Below are 20499 nucleotides of genomic sequence, written 5' to 3'. Positions count from 1 at the left end.
AATGTTGAAAACAGCTTCTTTAGACTATCCCTTCTAGCTCTGTGTCTATTTTCACATGTGAGACGTGAGATTTCTCAGTATAACCAAGTTGTTAAAAACTTTTACCTTTGGAAAAACTTTCACCTTTGGAGAAATCAAGAAAAGTTTTCTCATTGTCAGATGCAAGTGGCACTACAGAAAAATTCACCATGAGAAAGGAAGTTTAATGTGCAGATGTTTCTGCTTAAAAAGCCAGCAGAGTCCCTTAGGTTTTCTAAGATGGGTTCTTTGGTTTTCTGCTCTCTATCACAGTGACCTCTGATTTCTTGGAGCACTGAGTTTCTCTAAAATATCCCTTGGGTGACAAATACAACTGGCCTACTTCTGGAGAAGATGGATGGTCAGGGAGGACTGCAGGGCTATGCAGAGCAGGCGCGCTTAGAGAATGCAAGTTCAAGGAAGGCTCCCTGCTCATAAATATCAAACTTGGCCATCAGAATAAATGTGTTCAGTCTTCATGCTTTGCTCCTAAAATCTGAAACCACCGAGGAAGAGATATTTGAGAAGGAGAGTGAGTAGGGGAAAGAGGCATCTGGCACACAGGATACTCAGGAGGAAGGTGTGTTAGGACAAGGATTCATTCCACCCGGCTCAGTGTGAGTTGGTGGTATAATGGTGAGCATGGCTGCCTTCCATTCCACCCGGCTCACATATTAGCCTGTGGCTGAGCTTAGATATTGCCAGAGATGCTTTTAAGAAAAAAAAAAAAAACCTACATAGGGCTTCCCTGGTGGCACAGTGGTTGAAAGTCCGCCTGCCCATGCAGGGGATGCGGGTTCGTGCCCCGGTCCGGGAAGATCCCACATGCCACAGAGCGGCTGGGCCCGTGAGCCATGGCTGCTGAGCCTGCGCGTCCGGAGCCTGTGCTCCGCAACGGGAGAGGCCACAACAGTGAGAGGCCCGCGTACCGCAAAAAAAAAAAAAAAAAAACACATATTTTAAGGGATAACCTATTTCCTTTCTTTAGCTTGGCATGGAGCTGTCCAGATCCGATTTCCTGCCACCTCTTTGGCAGTCTACTTTACAACTGGATTCTTATCTCTTAAATCTTTCACCATGGCAGGTCCTGGGGAAGAAACTTAATCTAAAGATGTGAATAACATGGAGAAGCTCTACGGGGAAACAACAACAGAAGAATTTTAAAGAAAGGTGAGAGGAATCTCAATTATTTAGCCCAAAGCAGACAGTTCGCAAATATTGCCCACAGAGGATTATTACAAAGAGGAGAAGACAGGTGTACTGCTCCCTGGAGAGCAGTACATGAGGAAATGAGTTTAAATGGCAGTGACAGAGATTTAGGTCACATAGCAGGGAACTTGCTGATTACGAGGATTGGTTAGTTATAGCGGGAATTTATGGAATTTCTTTCTTGAGAGATATTTAAGCATTGGATTGAAAACCATATGCCTGGGGGTGACTTAGACCTAATATTACTTGATGCTGCAGAGAAAACAAAGATATTTTCCTCAAGGCCTATGCGTTGGTTGCAATTTTGTACCAATTATTGTCTCTTGATATCCTAATTATAATTATTTCACAAGCTCACTCCAATAAGGAGAGTGAACTAGACCACCTTTAGTTTAGAGAAGCTTTCAGTCACTATTCATCATTTTCAAAAATTGTCCCTCCTCACTTTTCAAGCTACAGGACTTTCCTGTTGTAGGCAAAACTCTGCAGGAGGGGTGAATTAGATGTTGTTATAAGTTATTGAGAAAGGTTCCAAGGCAGGAAGTAAAATCTTTCAAAATGTTCTGCCTCCCACTTTCTTTCTATATTCCCGCAATATGGCCAACCTGTTCGCACCTGCACTTTGGTTTTCTGTAGGCATCTTCCTTTAACTTAACCTGAGCACTTGGGTGAAAAGAGTGGATCCTGCCCTCTCTCCAGGCATACCAGGGTTCCCATCTGTCCCACCTGCATCTTTCTGATCCCTGGGAGTTAGTCTCTCGTCTCCTACTTAGTCCCACTTTAGCTGATCTTCTTGCTGTTTCTTTCTTCACCTGGACTAAACTGGGGAGCTTGGAGAAACTTCAGATGTCTGAAAGTTCCTAATTAAAAGGAGCATCCTAATTACCTGACTCAGGTGGACCTGGGTTTGTGCTTGACTTCTGCTTTAAGAACATACAGTGTGTTCAACTCAGGATCGTTGAACAGAAGCCCCAGGGATTGGGACAGGCACATCTAATTCAACACCTCAGCATTTTACTTTGTTCTGTGAAACACAGTGTTCCTTCCACACTTGGATTTTTTTCTGCCTGCACATATGAGCAACCTTACATTTTTTGGAGGACTTTGGAGTTCAGAAAACTTTTCACTTGCATTTGTTTAAATACTCTCACCTTCATAACCCTGTGAAGTACAGATCATCTCTATGTTTACTAAAGAGAAACATGGTTCATATTCTTGGCTCAGGTAATAAGATTAGCAGTTGAACAAATTAGTGCTTCAAGTCCAATTTCTGACAATAGCCCACACTTAAGGTGGTACAGATACACATAGAAGGTGGCCTCCCTCCCACTTTTCCCCTCTTCTTTCTCTTCTTCCTCTTCTTATTATCATCAAACTTTGAGTGCATCCGGTTCAGGGACCACCAAGGCAAGTTAAAGTAAAGATAAATTATAACAACCTCTAAACCACCCCCTCCTACAGTTTTGCCCGCAAAAGCTAGGTCTTTTTTTTTGGAGAATGGGGAGTGGTAATTTTTGAAACTGATGAAAAGGGATTGAAAACTTCCCTAAACTAAAGGTAGTCTAGTTTACTCTTCTCACAGGAGGGAGCTTATGAAATTCAAATATCAAGAATCAAGATATTAATTGGTACAAAACTGCAAGTCATAGGCTTAGAGGAAGAACCTTACCAAAATGACAATTTACAGATTTTTAAAAGGCATAAACCTATAAGAAGAAAGAAAACCTACAAGAAGAAGAAAGAAAACAGGAGTGGAGACAATAGCAATAAAATATTGGAAGCTAATGAGGAAATGGGTGAGTAGTAACTGACTTAGCAGATTCAAGTCAAGACTCAGGTGGAACCTAAGCCACCAGTAGGAAGAGCTGAGAAACAGCCAAGTAGGAACACAGAACTCCTCAAAAACTCAGGAAATGGTGGCATCAGGTACCCCTAGACAAGAGGGTGAACGTGGGGCTGTAAGAAGTTGGGCTGGCTAAACTTCTGCTTGAGAAGCAATAACATTTCTCTAAATCCCCTTCTTTACTCCATGGCGCTGGGACCCTGCCCTTCCTCATCTGGGAGGAAGACAACAAGTTTACTCTCTAAAGAGGATGAAACTAGGGTTCCGGGAATGACCAACACCAGCAAAATTGAGGGTAGAGAACCACAATTACACAGGAGAATTAAATTAATGTCTACATGTTGAATGTTGTGACCCCCAGAATGCTGACAGCCAGAACTACAACCTCCAGGAAGGAAACAGGAAAACCTGTTTCATTGAAAACCTGATAAGCTCAAGAGGAAAGATCCAAAGATGAGATACCAGGAGTTCCTCAGTAAAAGGCTTAGCCAGATCACCCTAAGGGAAGTTCAAAATCAATATGTTCTATCCACAAGCTCAGAACTTCCCTATTCTTAAATAACTCTATATTAATATTCTCAGAGAGATAAGACATTGCACCCATAAGATAAGAGTAGGATATATTTTTTTTAATTCATAGGAAATACTTCTTGGAATTAACAAATGTGAAGGCAGTATTAAAAATGCAATAAGAAACCGAAAGATAAAGATGAAGAAATCTCCTAGAAAATAAAGAAAGGAAAAAGATGGAAAACAGAAAAGGAAAATTAGAGCATGATTCAAGAAGTTCAACTTTCAAATAAAATTATTTCTAGAATGAGAGAACAAAAAAAACAGGGGCAAGAAAAAATAAATAATTCTAAAAAATCTCAACAATGAAGGACATAGTTTCTAGACTGAAAGGGCTCAATTAATGCCCAGCATAATGAATGAAAATATACCTAAATCAAGCACGATTATTGTAAAATTTCTTCCAGAGAGAAAAAACAGCTCAGGAATCTGAATGGCTTTGCATTTCCCCAAAGCAATCTTCAGAGGTAAAACTCAATGAGGAGTGCTTTCAAAATTCTGAAGAAAGTTGTAACCTAAAATTCTATACCTTGCCAAACTATCTACCAAGTGTTTGTATAAAATGAGGATATCTGCAGACATGCATGGTGCAAAAAACATTTACTTCTTATGTTCCCTTTAAACCAAGAAGGGGGAAGACAAGATCCATGACACAGGACATCCACAACTCAAAAGTACTGAGGAAAATGAATCAGTAGAATATCTGATGTCTGAATGTGTAAGTGTAAGAGGAGATTGAGACAACTGGCAGAGTCAACCGATGAATTAGTGATAATTATATACAAAACCAAGGTAATGTGGGGGTGGAGAGAGAGACAATTATTAATTCTAGGGAATATTAGAAGTCATGCAGGAGAAGAAACACTATTATACTACATGGCTAAAGTGTGGTTAGTATTTAGGCTGTCATAATAACGCAAACATTAATTCTGACCTAACCAAAATGTCAGTATAATTCTATTTGGAGGATGGTGGGGACAAGGGGGACAAAAAAGGCATGAATATATAATTGGGACACAGGGCTGAAAGAGAACTAAATTTTCATTTTCCATAGTAAGAGGTCAACAGAAAAGACCTAAAATTTTTGTCAAGAAGTGGCAACATATTCATGTTATTTAGAGATACGGATTGATGTCCAAGAGAATCAGCTACGAGTCAAAAATGGTGCTCTGAGGAGACAGAAAAGGGAGTGGGGCAGTAGGGGACTCATGTTTTTCATAACAAGAACTATTTACAGAACTTACAGAAATATTTCAGCCTTTAAACTATGTGCATGTTGTGATAAAGCTTAAAAGTTTTACTAAAAATTAAAAGTAAATGCTTTTGCTCCTCTCCTCAAAAAATTAATAGATATAATATTGCACATGACTTTTGGGATCTTCATGAGTCAGGTTAGGGACCATGACCTAGCTAGGCTCCCAGGAGTATGAAGATTCTGTGGCTCCATTCCAGCACCATTTCCACCCTGACTGCCCCTCCTCTCTGCACCATCTTAGTGGAGAATGTAAATATTAGAAATGGAGTTTTCCAAACAGAGTGAATATAGCCCTAAGGAAGTATCCCTTATTGTGCCCAAAGTTGTCATATGATAAAGCAGGGACCCAGCTTTTTTGGACTAACACACATTCCAGGTGTGTAAGTAGATCTCCACAATTGAAACCTGTGACTTGGTTCTGCACTCTGTGCTGCAGATGGAATGGACAGCACAACAGGAAGTTGTCTAAATTAAGGATCATTTTAGCCATAGAGGCAGATGCTGCCTGAACCCCCAAATATACCATATAAGGTCTGAGTTCCACAGCTTAGATTATTGTGGAAACTGAATGGACTGAGTCAGTGTTTGTATAGACACCTCTTCCCATTGGCCACTGCATTATGACCTTCTCTTTTTATCTAAACTTGCTGCTAGCTGACCCAGGTAAGAAACTGAGGGGGTTCTGGATAGGAAACTACCATTTGGTCCTAAAGTGAGCCTTTTTCTTCCTTGCATGACACTGGTATTCCTTATGAGCAATCTTTAAAATGAACCATAGGCTATAGCTTTTAATAAAAAGTCATCTGGGGACTCCCCTGGTGGTCCAGTGGGTAAGACTCCACGCTCCCAATGCAGGGGATCCGGGTTCGATCCCTGGTCAGGGAGCTGGATCCCGCATGCATGCCACAGCTGGGAGTCCACATGCCGCAACTAAAAAGATCCCGCATGCTGCAACGAAGACCTGGCACAGCCTAAATTAATTAATTAATTTTTTAAAAGTCATTTGAAGCTGTATCATATGTGATGCTAACAGGTTTAGAGCCCAAATGACAGTGTCTATAAACCTTTCAGCTTCCAAATCAGCATAATTTATTTTGCTGGAAATCATCACAGGAAGGCCTTTGTGTTTTGTTTTTGTTTTTGAATCTACTTACAAATCTATGACCAAGGCCAGTCATGGCTCAGCAGGTACGTGGTAAGCGTCTATGGGTGACTACCCCGTAGAAATTCTCAGGGCTACAGAGTCTTCTAGGCGTACTTTCAAGTTCATTCCTAATATATACAGCATAAGCTGCCCAACAGCCCTAAACCTTACAGCCATGCAGGATTGGGGAAAGTTGCAAAGAACTGTGAGTCTGAGATGTGAATGTGTCAGTACTCCTGTGACAAAATTATTAACTCTAAGATGCTCCTCTGCTAAACGCTGTGCCTTCCAGTGCTTGTATACGCTGTTCATGAAGAAGAACATTCCTAAACTGATTCACAGATGTTCATATATCCTCAGAGCCTTAAACTTAAGAGACTTATTTCCTTTCTCTCACGTGAAATATATACTTGACCCTTGAACAACGCAGAGGTTAATCTGCATGTAACTTATAGTCAGCCCTCCGCATCCGCAGGTCTTCTGCATCCGTGGATTCAACCAACCGCAGACCGTGTAGTGCTGTAGTATTTATTATTGAAAACTATCCGCGTATAAGTGAACCCTCACAGTTCAAACCTGTGCTGTCTAAGGGTAACTGGCTTCACTCAAAGGATGCTGACGAGGAATCTGTGGACTCAAAGCCTACTGTTAAACTCCTAAACTTTTGTTTTGGACTGTGTGACTTTCCCATGCTAGGCACATAGGGTTCATTCTTCTCCTTCTGCCATAATTTAAAGTAAGTCGGTCAGAGAATGCAGTATTTGAAGGGAAGATTCTGATGAAGGTTAAGACGTGACTTCTCAAAACGCCCTTCCGTGCTTCTCTTCCCTATAAAGCAGTCATCGTTTCAGCCTGGCTAGTTGGATGGCCCAAGGTAAGGCCAAAGATCGTGGCATGTGTTGGTTCAATGGAGAATTAATGAAATTCTAAACAGAAAGTCTGTGCCTGTCTCACCTGAATGATCATTCCAGCAGCTTAGCTAGCTTCACAGCGTAAACAAGCATCCGAGAACAGACAATACCAACTAGCTTCCTAGACACGCCTCAAAATGCATGTCTTTCCTTTCCATATTTGCAAGGAACCTAAGAAAGAAGCAATAGAAGGGCAGTCCATTTGTTCCTTCCCCTTGCCCGACAGACTCTCTGAGCCTGGCCTGCATTCTGTCTTGGAGTCAGAACAAGTTCTCTGTTCAGGCCAGAATGTTTCAACCTTGGGACTGGGGGTAAGGGGCAGGAAGAAAGGCACATGAGAATTTTTAGGGGTGGAAGAGCATAACTTGAAAACAAACTGCTTTGTTTCAACCATTTTTATCTGTTTACAATTCATGAAAATACATTTTGAAAATTTAAATAATTTTCAAGCAAGACATGAGAATTCTATGTTTATCAAAAAAGACACGGTATGGATTTAAAAAAGGTTGAGAAATTCTTATTTATGCCATTGGTTAGGGCCTCTGGTGGACAGTGCTCAGCACCTTGGCTTCCTTTTTTACTTCCTGCCCATTTATATGTTTATTCTGAAGTTTTTAGCTTTGGGGGAATGTTTTATGTTTCCAGTTTGTCTGCATTATCTTTCTTTAATTAAACGCTAACCACAAAATAGCTTTATTAGCAGCTAGACTTCAGCAACATCTCAAATGTAATTAACATAAATAGTTTAAACATTCCTTTTCTAAAAGGAATTTAGAGATTTGCTTAAAGCAAATTATATTTTTGCAAAACCCAATTCATGCCAATACGTAAATGTGAAAATGGTGGCAATGAACTTTCTCTCTCTTTCATTCATTATTTCATCCATTCATCCATGCAATGAAACACTGAGTGTCTATAGTGTGCCAGGCACATGGAATGTGCACCAACTGATATGCAACAGTCACACTAACCTGTGTGAGAATAGATGTACCATAAGGCCCCTGTCAGCAGTGCTCCAATCACAAATGCTGCGAACGCAATGCCCATCACGGTTAGGGTGTCCAGACCATGGAATATCGCTATAATGAAGAGAAACCAATGCATACGTTGAGTGACTCTGCATCACATGCTGCAATTTTATATTGTTTCACAAGTATTGTCAGAAAGGCTGAGCACCAGCTAATAAAATCTGAGGATAAAAAGCAGATTCCAACAAAATACACTGTATGTGTAACTTGCAAATATTTTCTCAACAGAAAAACGAAAATTTCAGATTTCCAAGATACCCCCAGTTTGCAATTTATTTTGAGCAACAAACTTACTAAAAAAAATCAGATTTGTCAACTCTGTAAAACCTTAGGTCTATGGTTCATTGTCTCAATCTGAAGACCTACTATTTGAATGGTAAAGTGGCTTGAAAAGTCAAAGGTTAAGATGCTTGGGAAAATAAGGTGAACTTCTATCAAAATCTGACTCATGGCTTCTTATTCACTGAACACTGAGACACTACACAAAAAACAACAAGACACTACATAAAAAACACACTCCAAACACTTTACAAACATACCTTCATGAACATTTAAAAGTATGAAAGATAACAGGAAGAAAGGTGGTGAGAAGGAGAAAACATACAATAAGGATAAACTAGTCCTATGGATTATAAAATCTCACTGACCTCCTCACATTAAACCCTCCATCTCAACAATTACCTATTGTGTCATTTAACACAACTTACTTTTTAACACTTTTCCAACCATGATCTTTCTATAAGGTGAACGGAAATACTCCTCAGTGGGGAGTGATGTCAATTTTATGGTCAGCAAAACATATAAATAGAACCAATTGTTCCTCAATTTGGCAAAGATTTTTATATTTGAAATTAACTCTAGGCCACAGAAATAGAACACTTCCTTTCATTTAAGAGAACTACCTTCTTTGGATCACTTATAAAAAGTAAAAATCAGTTTCCAAGGGAGAGAGGTTTTTGGTGGAATAAAATTTCTAGTCTCTCTCTTTCTCTTTTTTTACTATAAATTGAAGGTACAGGATCTCCCCATTATTTCAATACTGTTTCTATGCTCCTCTCCAGTCAGAAGTGACTCCAGCTGATCTCTATGTAAATTCAATAACTTCAGGGTAGAAGATACAGGGGTAGACAAAGGTGACCCTTGAGCAGCCCCAGCACTGGAAAGGGCTCAGGAAAAGTATAATGTGGTAGAGAAGATTCTGAAGGATCCAAATTCCCAAGTCCTGGTCCCTACTCTTCTAGCCATGGGCCCTATGGTGTTCATTTAACTTCTAAAAAATGGGACAGCACTACCTCACCTGCTGAAGGCAGGGGGTAAACAAAAGGAGTTTGCAAAGGGGCTGGGGATCCCCTAGGAGGAGTAAGAAGTGGGAAGAACGCTATGGAGGTTAAGACGAACCAAGCCGCCATCAACCTAATTTAGTCTGTAGGACAGATATTAAAAGATGACTTGGCTTGGGCTTCCCTGGTGGCGCAGTGGTTGAGAGTTCGCCTGCCGATGCAGGGGACACGGGTTCGTGCCCCAGTCCGGGAGGATCCCACATGCCGCGGAGCGGCTAGGCCTGTGAGCCTTGGCCGCTGAGCCTGCACGTCCGGAACCTGTGCTCCTCAACGGGAGAGGCCACAACAGTGAGAGGCCCACGTACCGCAAAAAAAAAGATGACTTGTCTTTTCATGCCTACAGATGCAAAAGTGGGGCATGAGTAAAAGTTTTTAATGAAAATATTCTAAAATTCTAAAGATGAAGGTGTCATTTATGAGAATCAGACTAGGTGAGTACCAGAGAATGTGTCCATATGCATCTCTTTCTGGGTTCATGATACTATTCCATGATATTGTTAAAATAATACACTTAATAGAATGGTTTATAAAGTACTTAGCATAAAGGAATTCTCCAGACTGATTTTTACATGTATGTGATGGGGTCAGCCATGGAGACTAACCTGGGAAGTCTTAAAGAGGAAAAAAGTATAGACTCTCCTCACAAGGCAACATTATCTAGAAGAGCTCTGGGTGCACACCCAGAAAGCCCAGGCTCTTGTCCTGCCTCAGTGACAATTATAACCATGGGGAAGTCACTTAAATACTTCTGGGTCAGAGTTTTCTTCTGTATAAAGCAATGAAATTGGCCCAGATAATTTCCAACGCATCATTTTGCAGCAGTTGGTCTCTCTCCCTTTTTGTCTTACAAGCCTTCTCAACACCCCTTGGACTAGTGATTGTCTTAATGGTATAGCAGCTAGTTCCTTTATCACTACTTCTCTGAGCAGGTAGATACTGCTGATGATACATAAAGCAAACCCCTCCCATAGCTGTATGCTAATGCTTTCAGATCACAATCGATATAAGTATGCAGACAATGAACTCCTCTAAAACTAAGAAAGTTACTACATTCGCATTAAGGTGATACACACCAATGGGTTAACAAATTCATATTTTAAAATGGCAAAGGTAGAGAGGAAAAAAGAAAGGAGAATGAAGGAATGACAGGGGAAGGGAAAAAAGAAAGTTCGAGAAAAATGGGGTGAGGGAGAACGAGAGCAGAAGTCTTCTTATCAAAACTCAAAGTTTGGCAAATGTTCCATAACCAACTCATTCTTATAAAAGCCCAGGAGGCTTAATTTCGAAACAGTTGCATAAAGACTTACGTGGAGAAACTGGAATCGGTTTCTTAATGCTTGGACCTGTTTCTGAAACAAAAACATAAATCACAATGCGTTCTACAGAGAAACCAAGTTCTAAGCGAAAGGTCATCGAAATCTCAGCAGAGGCTGACACTTTTCTATTTGTTAATAAATACTTCCTCTGTAAAAGCTCTGTCAATTATCCTCTTTAGATATCAAGACTATAACATGGATTACTCAGAAATTTTAAACACTGTACTTTGTTAATGATCAATTGTACAGTTTCTCCAATTTGAAGAAAAATTGAAGGCAAACACCTTTAAGGAATCTGAGTCTGATAATTCGTGTGTGTGTGTGTGTGTGTGTGTGTGGGTGTGTATACCTTTCTGTTTATTTAAAAAAGGATCCAATATATTTAAATCCTGTGTTTCTCCAGTGTATTCAATATTTGTTTTTTGGGTTTTTTTTTGGCCGTACGCGGGCCTCTCACTGCTGTGGCCTCTCCGGTTGCGGAGCACAGGCTCCAGACGTGCAGGCTCAGCAGCCATGGCTCACGGGCCCAGCCACTCCGTGGCATGTGGGATCTTTCCGGACCGGGGCACGAACCCGTGTCCCTTGCATCAGCAGGCGGACTCTCAAACACTGCGCCACCAGGGAAGCCCAGTGTATTCAATATTATTCGACTTTCAAAAAAGTCTCTTAATGTACACAGTGTTGTAAAGGCATCTTCATTCTTCCATCCTAATACTATCGATCATCCTACAGTTCAGCTCCTCATCACGCATCTGCATTATTACAGAGCTTTTCTAACTGGTCTCCTTGTCACCACTACTGCTCCCACCCCAAATGTTTCTCCCCCCATATGTGCCCCCAGAGTGACTTTTCCAGAGCTGATTATGCTATTGCCCTGATTAAAACACTCAATGACTTCCCTTCGTTTATGGGAAAAAAAATCCAAACTCTCTAGCACGGCACAGAGAGGTCTGCCTCCCTCTATCCACCTCTCTCCAGCCTCCTTTCCTCATGAGCTCCTCACCCGTGCTGGGCTCCTTGTAGGGAAGTTCCCCCAATTCTCCATGTGGCTCCATGTCATCACAAGTTGCAAGCCATCCCCTCAAGTATCCCCCGCTCTCCCAGACCTGCTTTGCTGGCATTTTCACAGGGAGGCCTTCTCTGATTCTCTCATAGTTCATGCCCACCCCAGCAGGACAAGTCTCTCCCACCTCTGCTCATTCCCTCCCTCTTCTGTTATAAATGTGCCACATCACATCGGAATTCTCTCAATTTTTTTTACCCCCCGAGTCTAGATCTTATTCATCTGTATATCCTCAGGGCTCAGCCTGGCATAGAATGGCCTTAGCAGAAATGCTTGGTGGAGGATGGTCAGAATGTTGATGCACTTTTTGAAAATAAAGGCAATAAAGGAAATTTGGAGTAAGACTATAAGAAAATGCTTATATGCTTTGACATTTCTATACAATGCCTTTGTGTTCAGAAAGTGCTAGAAAGCCTAATCTCATTTGAGGTTTCAACCAACCCCGTAAGGGAGGCAGAAAAAGAATTCTTATCACTATTTTACCAATGAGAAGCCTGAGACTGTTATCATGTGACCAGCCCAAGGTCAGAGCTGGAAAGCATCAGGGTAGGGGCTGACCAAGGATTCCAGATTCTGCCCCGTAAGCTAAATGACTGGTGAGTGTTGCTCTGTCCTTAGCTGGGGAAGCACTGATTAAGAAAGTACTTGTGCATAGTGACATGCTATTCTCAACAGTGAGAATATCATAGACTAGGGGGTAGCATATAACAGCCAACCACTCTAGTTTTGTTTAAGTGAACTAAAGATGAATTTTATATTTTTAAGTCATTGAAAAAAATGAAAATAAGATTTTATGATGTGAAAATTATATGAAAGTCAAATCTCTTCCATAAATAAAGTTTTATTGGAACATAACAAGACTCATTCATTTATATATTGTCCACCGCTGCTTTCACGCTGCAACAGCAGTTAAATAGTCGAGGCAGGGACTCCATAAGCCACAACCTGAAAATATTCACCATTTGGCCCTTTATAGAAAAAACGTGTTAAGTCCTCACACAGACTCTGCCCCTGTTCTTGAGAGTTTAAAAGTGATGTGTTTAGGACCTCTCTTCATCTCCATTTTCATTCAATAAAGGAACAAACACCTTGTGTTGGAATCCATAGGGAAGCAAAAAAATCAACGTGAAAAATTGACCAAAACAAGCAGCATTTGAGTTGATGTTTATAAAAATAAAAAAAGCTAGATAGGATTGTAAATTCTCGGGATTAACCATCTTAGCTGGTTGATCACATTCTTGCAGCATGGGGTATCATGGTCCAGCTCTAAGGGAAGGAATGCTATGGGATGAATCAAAGCCACTACAACTGAACGATGCCCCCTGGAGTTGTGCAACGTAGTGGCCCTGAGATCAGGATATATGAGAAAGTTATACTTAAATAGAATTACTAAGAAAATTAAAATAATTGTGTGTTTTAAAGAAAATCTATCTCAGTGTGCAGAACACACACCAACTACACAATGCACATAAGAGACTGTCTCCTGGGAGTTTGGCTCCACCAGCCTTATTGGCAGGAATAAAGTAACAACAGTGATGCCTTACATTTGTACATTTGTATAGTGTTCTACAATTGACAAAAAACCTTCACTTACATCTTCTCATTTTAAACTCTCAAGAGTCCTATGAAGTAGGGGTATCTAACCACAAAATTCTTCAAGAAGTAGTGGTTTGATACGCTGAACTAAGTCCAAAGGCATTTAAAGGTCTCTATAGCGTTCATCATGCGAGAAATATACACACTTCTGGGAAGAGTTCCATTCAATCAACCACCCATAGTTAAACTCTGTCACTCAAAATCCCCAAGAGGTTTCAAATCATCATTCTCCCCTAAGGAGACATCAGATGTGAGAATGTAGGTTTTATAGTAAGGCCTGTGTGATAGATGACATTGTTTTAAAATTCTTAATGGATTTACGTTATGACCTAATCCTCTCACCCCACCCCAAATAGGGGCCTCCTCATAGAGCTAAGCAGAAACAGTTGTTGCTCATTTCCCCAGAGGCGAAGTTCCTCCATGCTTTCTGTGCATAAACAATAATAAGCACAAGCTGCAGATACAAGGTTAAAGGATTTTATCCTCTAACACTTGGGTTCCAAAATTCCCAATAACCCCTGGGTATAACTAAAATAGTTTGATCTCCACCGGAACCCTATGATCGATTTGGCATGCTGAAAGGAAAAGAGTGGACAGAACAATATTTACTTTTGGTTTCAGAGTGCGATTGCAAGAAAGGAATCCTAGCTATTACTGTAAAGAGAATTTTAACAGTAAAGATTTCTTTACACACAGAACAAACTATAATCAACATTCTGAATCAAATCTTTTCATATACTCTGAGCAAACTTTGGTCTGCCCCAGAACCAAAATTTCCCTCCTCAGACTGTTAGGCATGGTTTTCATAAAAGGGATATTTCTGGGCTTATGCATGAGTAACTGACCACAGCTTCTGGCCTCAGGCTTTCAATTCAGCTCTCCTAAACATGGCAGGACCAGGCAGGCCCACAGGGAAATGAGGTGTCTAACAGGCACCCACATCTATTAGTATTTGACACAGAAGGAAGGATGGGGAGACAAAGAAGCTTGTGCAGATCACTGAAGATATACTTTTTACTAACTTTATTGCACTCTTAACAAATTAATTAATCTCTTCTCTGGGTTCTTTCAATATCAATAGGCACTGCAATTGCCTATTCACTTATCTGCATCCTTCTACTAGATCAGCGGTTCTCAACTGGGGGTGGTTTTTGCCTACTTGGCTCCTCAGGGGACATTTGGAAATGTCTAGACACATTTTGGGTTGTCACAACTGCTGGTGGAAGGGTTTGCTAAGGACATCTAGTAGGTAGAGGCCAGGGGTGCTCCTCAACATCCTACAATTCACAGGATAACGCCCACAGCAAAGAGTTATCCAGCCCAAAACATCAGTAGTGCATTAGATTGTAAAGCCTTCATTCAAAGATAGGAAAATTTGTTTACTATATGCCAAGCATGTAGTAGGTCCTCAATAAACATTTCCATTATAAATAACCATAAATATCATATATATCTTATTATTGCATACATACCCTAGCAACTCAACTTCCATGCTGCTTTCAGAGTAGCCTTCCTAAATGATCTGACCATCGGTTCTCTACTTGAGATCTTTGATGGGTCTCAACTTTTAAAGGTGCATACTGGATTATTTGTGAATAAAATGAGATGTCTGGGTTTCCTTCAAAACAATCCAGGGACAGGAAGTGATAAAACAAAACTGGCTATGAATTGGTAATTGTTGAAACCAATTGAAGGGTTTATGGGAGTTCATTCTACTATTACCTCTGTTTCTGTTTAGATTTGAACTTTTCTAAAGTAAAAAGTTTTCAAAATGTGAAGCACATTGAATGAAAAAGAAACCCTATGATATCTCTTCCTTACTGGATAGAGACTGAATGTCTTGGTCTGTTAATTAAACATTCATACCATCTTTCTACTCAGCTTCCCCTCATCTCTACCTCAGCCTGAGGACAAAACCTGGCTGGTGCTTTAGACTATTTTTGTTCTGGAAAAATCAAATGTGTTCCAAAAAGTAACGCCTCTCTTGGATTAATTTCCAACTGACGTTCACAACTTTCCCTTCCACTCCCCTCTAATCCCCCGCAAAAACCCTAGTTTGGCTGAGATGTTAAGAGGAAGGAAAGGAAATTAACATTTACTGAGTGCCCATGATATGCCAGGTACTGTCCTGAGCACATTTTAATCTTTAAAAAGTTATGTGTAAAATACATAGCTAGTGGGAAGCAGCCGCACAGCACAGGGAGATCAGCTCGGTGCTTTGTGACCACCTAGAGGGGTGGGATAGGGAGGGTGGGAGGGAGGGAGACGCAAGAGGGAAGAGATATGGGGACATATGTATATGTATAACTGATTCACTTTGCTATAAAGCAGAAACTAACACACCATTGTAAAGCAATTATACTCCAACAAAGATGTTTTAAAAAAAAAAAGTTATGTGGTAGAAATATGGAGAAAATTCAGTATTTTAAACACTTAACTTGCTAAGAATTATATATTGTATATAAATCATGGCAAATTTGGGGATGTTCTTTTGTGCCCCCAATTTTTTTTATATATATGCCCTAAATTTCAGATGATTACTTTTCCCTTTCACCATTAAAAAATAAAATCATCACTGACATGGTGTAATCATTTTTATTATGTAAGCCCAAGTGTTCTCAGATGCTGTAAAAAGTGGTCACAGCATCCAAAGCAAACAGCACTAACCTGGCTATACTTCAAAATATTTCAGAAAATATGGTAGAACAGCACCATCTCAACTATTTTAATTGTTTTGCCATAAACCATAATCTGCATAAACTATTCACGTTTCCTGGGCTTTTTTGTGAGTTACAATTCAAAGTCACAGAACTTGTCCTAAACTTTAATACTCTCTTAAACAGTTTACATGTTTCCCAACATCTTAACCCTTTGGGGAACAGACTTTTTTCCTTAAATTCTTTTTTTTTTTGAAAATGAAAAGATTCTACTTATTTGTATACGGTTATATGAGCATAGAGAAAGGGATGGAAAGATATACACAGGATACAAAAATTGTTAACTTTCATTAACCAGGTGTGGCTTAAGGACTAGTTATTACCTATTTTATTATACATTTAATATTGCATCAACTGTTAGAATGAATAGGTATTAATTTTATAATTAAAAATCAATAAAAAATTTAAAATGAAAACTTAAAATAAGTAATAAAATATATTGCTGGAAAACAGAAATTTTCTCAAATTATTGCATTTCTCCTCTTCCTTTAAACCCATTTCTTTTTCTTTTTAATTTTTATTGAAGTATAGTTGCTTTACAATATTGTGCTAGTTTATACTGTACAGCAAAGTGAATCAGCTACACATATACATATATCCCCTCTTTTTTGGATTTCCTTCTCATTTAGGTCACCACAGAGCACTGAGTAGAGTTCTCTGTGCTATACAGTAGGTTCTCATTAGTTATCCGTTTAACACATAGTATCAATAGTGTAAATTCTTCAACTTCTTTTCATTTCATAATTATTAGAGTACTTGGGTGCTAACTTGCATACCAGTGTGATGCGGCATGAACAGGGGAAGGGGCCAGGAAGAGGGGTATGAAGAGACAGATGCCTATGTTGCTTGCAGTTTTTATTAAAAACTAGAATCAACCTCCCCCTAGGACAAGGCATAGGGTTTAAGAGCACAGGCTCTGGAATCAAAGTTCCTTGATTTGAATCCCAGACCCACCATTTATTTATATGCCTTGGCCATCCTTGCTCTATACTATACTTGCCTCACAGAGGGGCTATGTGGATCATATACTATTATCCACATAAAGCATTTAGCACAGAGCCTTGTACTAAGTAAATGCTCAATAAATGTTAGATCATCATCATCATCATCTCCATCTCCATCATTGCCACTACCATCATCATCTATTATTGAAAATTTAAGAAGCGAAAGAATTCTAATCCAATGTTGGTTCCCAAGGGACTGAGATATCAAAGGTAGCAAAGATGTGCTGCAAGGTTCAGGAAAGTTCCATTAAAAACAGTGGCCCAGAGGAGGGACCCAGAATTATTTACTTAGTCTAGATGGCCTATTCTCCCTGTCCACAGAAGGAAGAAACACCACCTGAAATGTGTCCATGCTACTGGCAGTGGTAGCCACAGAGCAGCCCTGTGGCTGGCTGTGAAGCTGAAAACTTCTATCTGCCCCAGAAAACCCAAGTGTTGAGAAATAAGATGGACCAAATGGCCAGGGAGAGCTAGAACTTTTGTCCAGTCTCCAAAGAGCACCCATATAGTAAAAAGACAGTAAACCATCCCATTGGTTGGGAAATTTTTACCCCCAAAGTTATTCCCAACAAGACATCTGCCCACTTCCAGAGATACTATAGTATGTTATCTTACTACAGTAACACATTAGGCTGTCTGGCAGGAAGAACATTCATGATCCTGTTATTTTTCAAAGAGACCAATGTTATCAGGCAAATGGCCACACTCCCCTTATAAATGATTATTCCAAATCACTGAGAGGTAGAAGGAAAGCACAGACCCCAGTGGCCTGCATTGAGGAGAAATGCTTCTAGAGTCAAAGGAAAATAAACATAAAAGGTGGGAGGAGTCACTCATAAAGCTAAAAACTGCCAGAAAACCTACCCCATTCAGTGTAAAGTTAGAAAGAGCATTTGCATACAGCCTCTGCTCTGGGAAGCCAGCCTACAGTCTAACCTTCTCAATTTGTTTAACAAACCGAAGCAATAAACTTTCTTCACTGCATGCTTCTCCACTAAAATCTACTCTCAATTAGCAAATCTCATGAAATTGCTTTGATATTTGGTAAAACTTTACTCTTGAACTTTTATGTAAAGAAAACACTGACCTTTCAGGATAATTACAAAGTTTAAATAAAAGAGGAATTACTTAGAAAAATACCACCAGAATTAAAAGAATGGATGAATGAATTACTGGAAGTTATACGGATGCCTAATTATTGTCTGGCACAGGAAAAAGCAAGTTGCTGCCTTCAGTTACCAGCAGAACGACCTCTCTCAAAACAGGTTAGAGTAACAGATGGAGTAGAGGTAGCTGTTGCTGTTGTTAAACCACTTTCACAGCACAAAACAGAGCCAGCTGTCGCCCAATCGTCACATATACTTTGCAACACAGTTAATTTATTCTTATTTCTTTCCCTTGGACCCAAAAAACAAGGAACTATTTGGGCAATCCACTTAGAAAGACTGAGGCTGTTATAGCTGTTTCAAACTATTGAAAACCAACTGATAACCTAATAACGTAAAACAGACAACAACAACAAAAACATTGATGAGGAACCAATAAACATCTCACGTGTACATTTCACACCAACTTTAGGAGGGCTGGGAAGTGAATGAAAAATGGTTCTGCTTCTTCAAACAGTACAGCTGAGTGTTACAGCTGAAAAGGCCTCTGGGGGTCATCTGGTCGAAACCCCTCTTTTTCCAGATAAAGAAAATGAAACCCCAGGACCTAAGGGGAGAGCTCCAAAGTGCCACAGCCAGCTAGCAGGGAAAGCCAAGAGCTGTGCATAAGATTCTAAAAACTAAATTATAAAAATGCACTTGAACAGTTCTCAGCCTTCTTTCGGCTGTGACACCTAAGATGGATGGTGTTCACATAGATAGTGCCCTCCCCAAAGGCATCTGCGGTCCTGAAAAAGTACTCTAATAGCTTGCAGCCAGTACAACCTTTCCCAGTAGGTCATGGAAAAATGGGCTATGGACTCCATGCAATTCCAGCAGGAACTCTAACCCGCTCCTACACTTCCTCAAGGAAGCATATTTGCACGCAAGGGAGAGTGACATCGTGATGTGATGGAGGCAACCTAGACTTTGATCTAATATTTAAAGAGGAAATCATTGGGACTTCCCTGGCAGTACAGTGGTTAAGACCACACTTCCACTGCAGGGGGCACGGGTTCGATCCCTGGTTGGGTAACTAAGATCCCATATGCCGTGCAGCATGGCCAAAAAGGGGAAAATAAATAAATAAATAAGGAAATCATTTGCAAAGGTATCACTAACCGCATGCCAGCAGGAGAACCAACTAAATAAAATACTCCTTGGGCAAAGAATTCTATTCTAAAGTTACTAATTGGCTATTAATTTATCTTTTGAATACAAGTGGACTTTGAGTTACAGTATTGAAGCCTCTTAATGAGCAGCCCTCAGGCTTCTCTGACCGAGCCTCCTTGAAACGCACCTTTAAATTGTACTTCATGGTGGATCACAGCGAGGGGCTTGGTGAACGTCTTCTTATTCTGCATCATGGCCCAGATCATCGAGGCATCCAGCGAGGTGCAGGCTTCATCAGGAAGCACACACTGCAGAGAGGCAGAGCAAAGCAGAGTCGGGAGGTCACTCAAAAGGGCCTGCACAGCTGACCTGTGGCCCCTTATCAGACAGCTCACAGCTGTTTACCCCAGAAAAACAGGACATTGGGATGGTTTCAAAGAACCACAAATAATCTGGGAGATGTGAGAGCAGGCCCAGTGTATTCTCAGCTGCACTTGAAGATGCAAACATGGCTGGACGGCTTCCCACAAAACAACTGGAGCTTTTAGTGTTATTTAGTCTGAAAAATAAAAAAACTACATGACGAATGTTGGCCCTTCACCAAGCTGGCTTCACATAAATGGTTCATGTTTGTGATTTGTGATTGTGGGAAACTTCATGCATTGCATTATGAGGGTGACAGATTTTACATTTGTTGTCCAAAAAGATAATCATGTTGTCGAGTACGTTGGATTTTTTAACTCTGGTATAGGCTCATGCAAAATGAAGCTTTCCAGGGTCATCTGCTTTTCATGTTCCAAAATGAAGTCTTGGGGAGTTGTGCCCAGGTGTGGAGGCCATGAGATCAGCTGTTTCTAGCTATTTTCAGGCTCCAAACTTAGAACCAGCATGCCCAAGCCTAGTGTATCTGTTTTCATTACCTTTTTCTTTAAAATAACTTTGGTTCCTTATCTATGCCCATCAGTGGGTAAAACGCTAATGTCAATGACATCCATTCCCTTTTGTTGGAAGAAGAAACATATCAATTATTTTAGAAGTCTATATACAGCAAGGTACCCAGAAAAGTTAATTAGCTTCCAGTTCTTCCAATCACAAAAGAGCAAAGACTTGTAGCTTTACTGTCATTGCTGCTCTAGGCAACATGAAAGTCAGATACATGTTATAAGAAGACAACTCTCCCCCTTTCCCCACCCCCCGAAACAAACAAACAAACAAACAAGAAAAGCC

The 20499-nt window shown here is 40.3% G+C and overlaps 1 protein-coding gene across 14 annotated transcripts in view; it reads right to left on the bottom strand.

Moving 5' to 3' along the window:
• TGFBR3 (transforming growth factor beta receptor 3) overlaps positions 1–20499 on the bottom strand; it is a 205649-nt gene that overhangs the window by 5831 nt on the left and 179319 nt on the right. For 7 of the 14 annotated variants that reach the window (XM_049714196.1, XM_004263020.3, XM_049714224.1 and 4 more), the window contains 3 exons: positions 19460–19580; positions 10626–10667; positions 7922–8029 (listed from right to left, as the gene is read on the bottom strand). In XM_049714196.1, coding sequence (XP_049570153.1) covers positions 7922–8029; positions 10626–10667; positions 19460–19580 — 271 coding nt within the window. Of the gene's footprint in view, positions 1–7921; positions 8030–10625; positions 10668–19459; positions 20271–20499 lie in introns of those variants that run through there. The other 7 variants (XM_049714200.1, XM_033432561.2, XM_049714218.1 and 4 more) reach the window with 3 other exon arrangements.

Source organism: Orcinus orca, chromosome 1 (assembly GCF_937001465.1).
Source record: "Orcinus orca chromosome 1, mOrcOrc1.1, whole genome shotgun sequence".
NCBI classification, from domain to species: domain Eukaryota; kingdom Metazoa; phylum Chordata; class Mammalia; order Artiodactyla; family Delphinidae; genus Orcinus; species Orcinus orca.
This window is presented reverse-complemented; position numbering and strand designations above follow the sequence as displayed.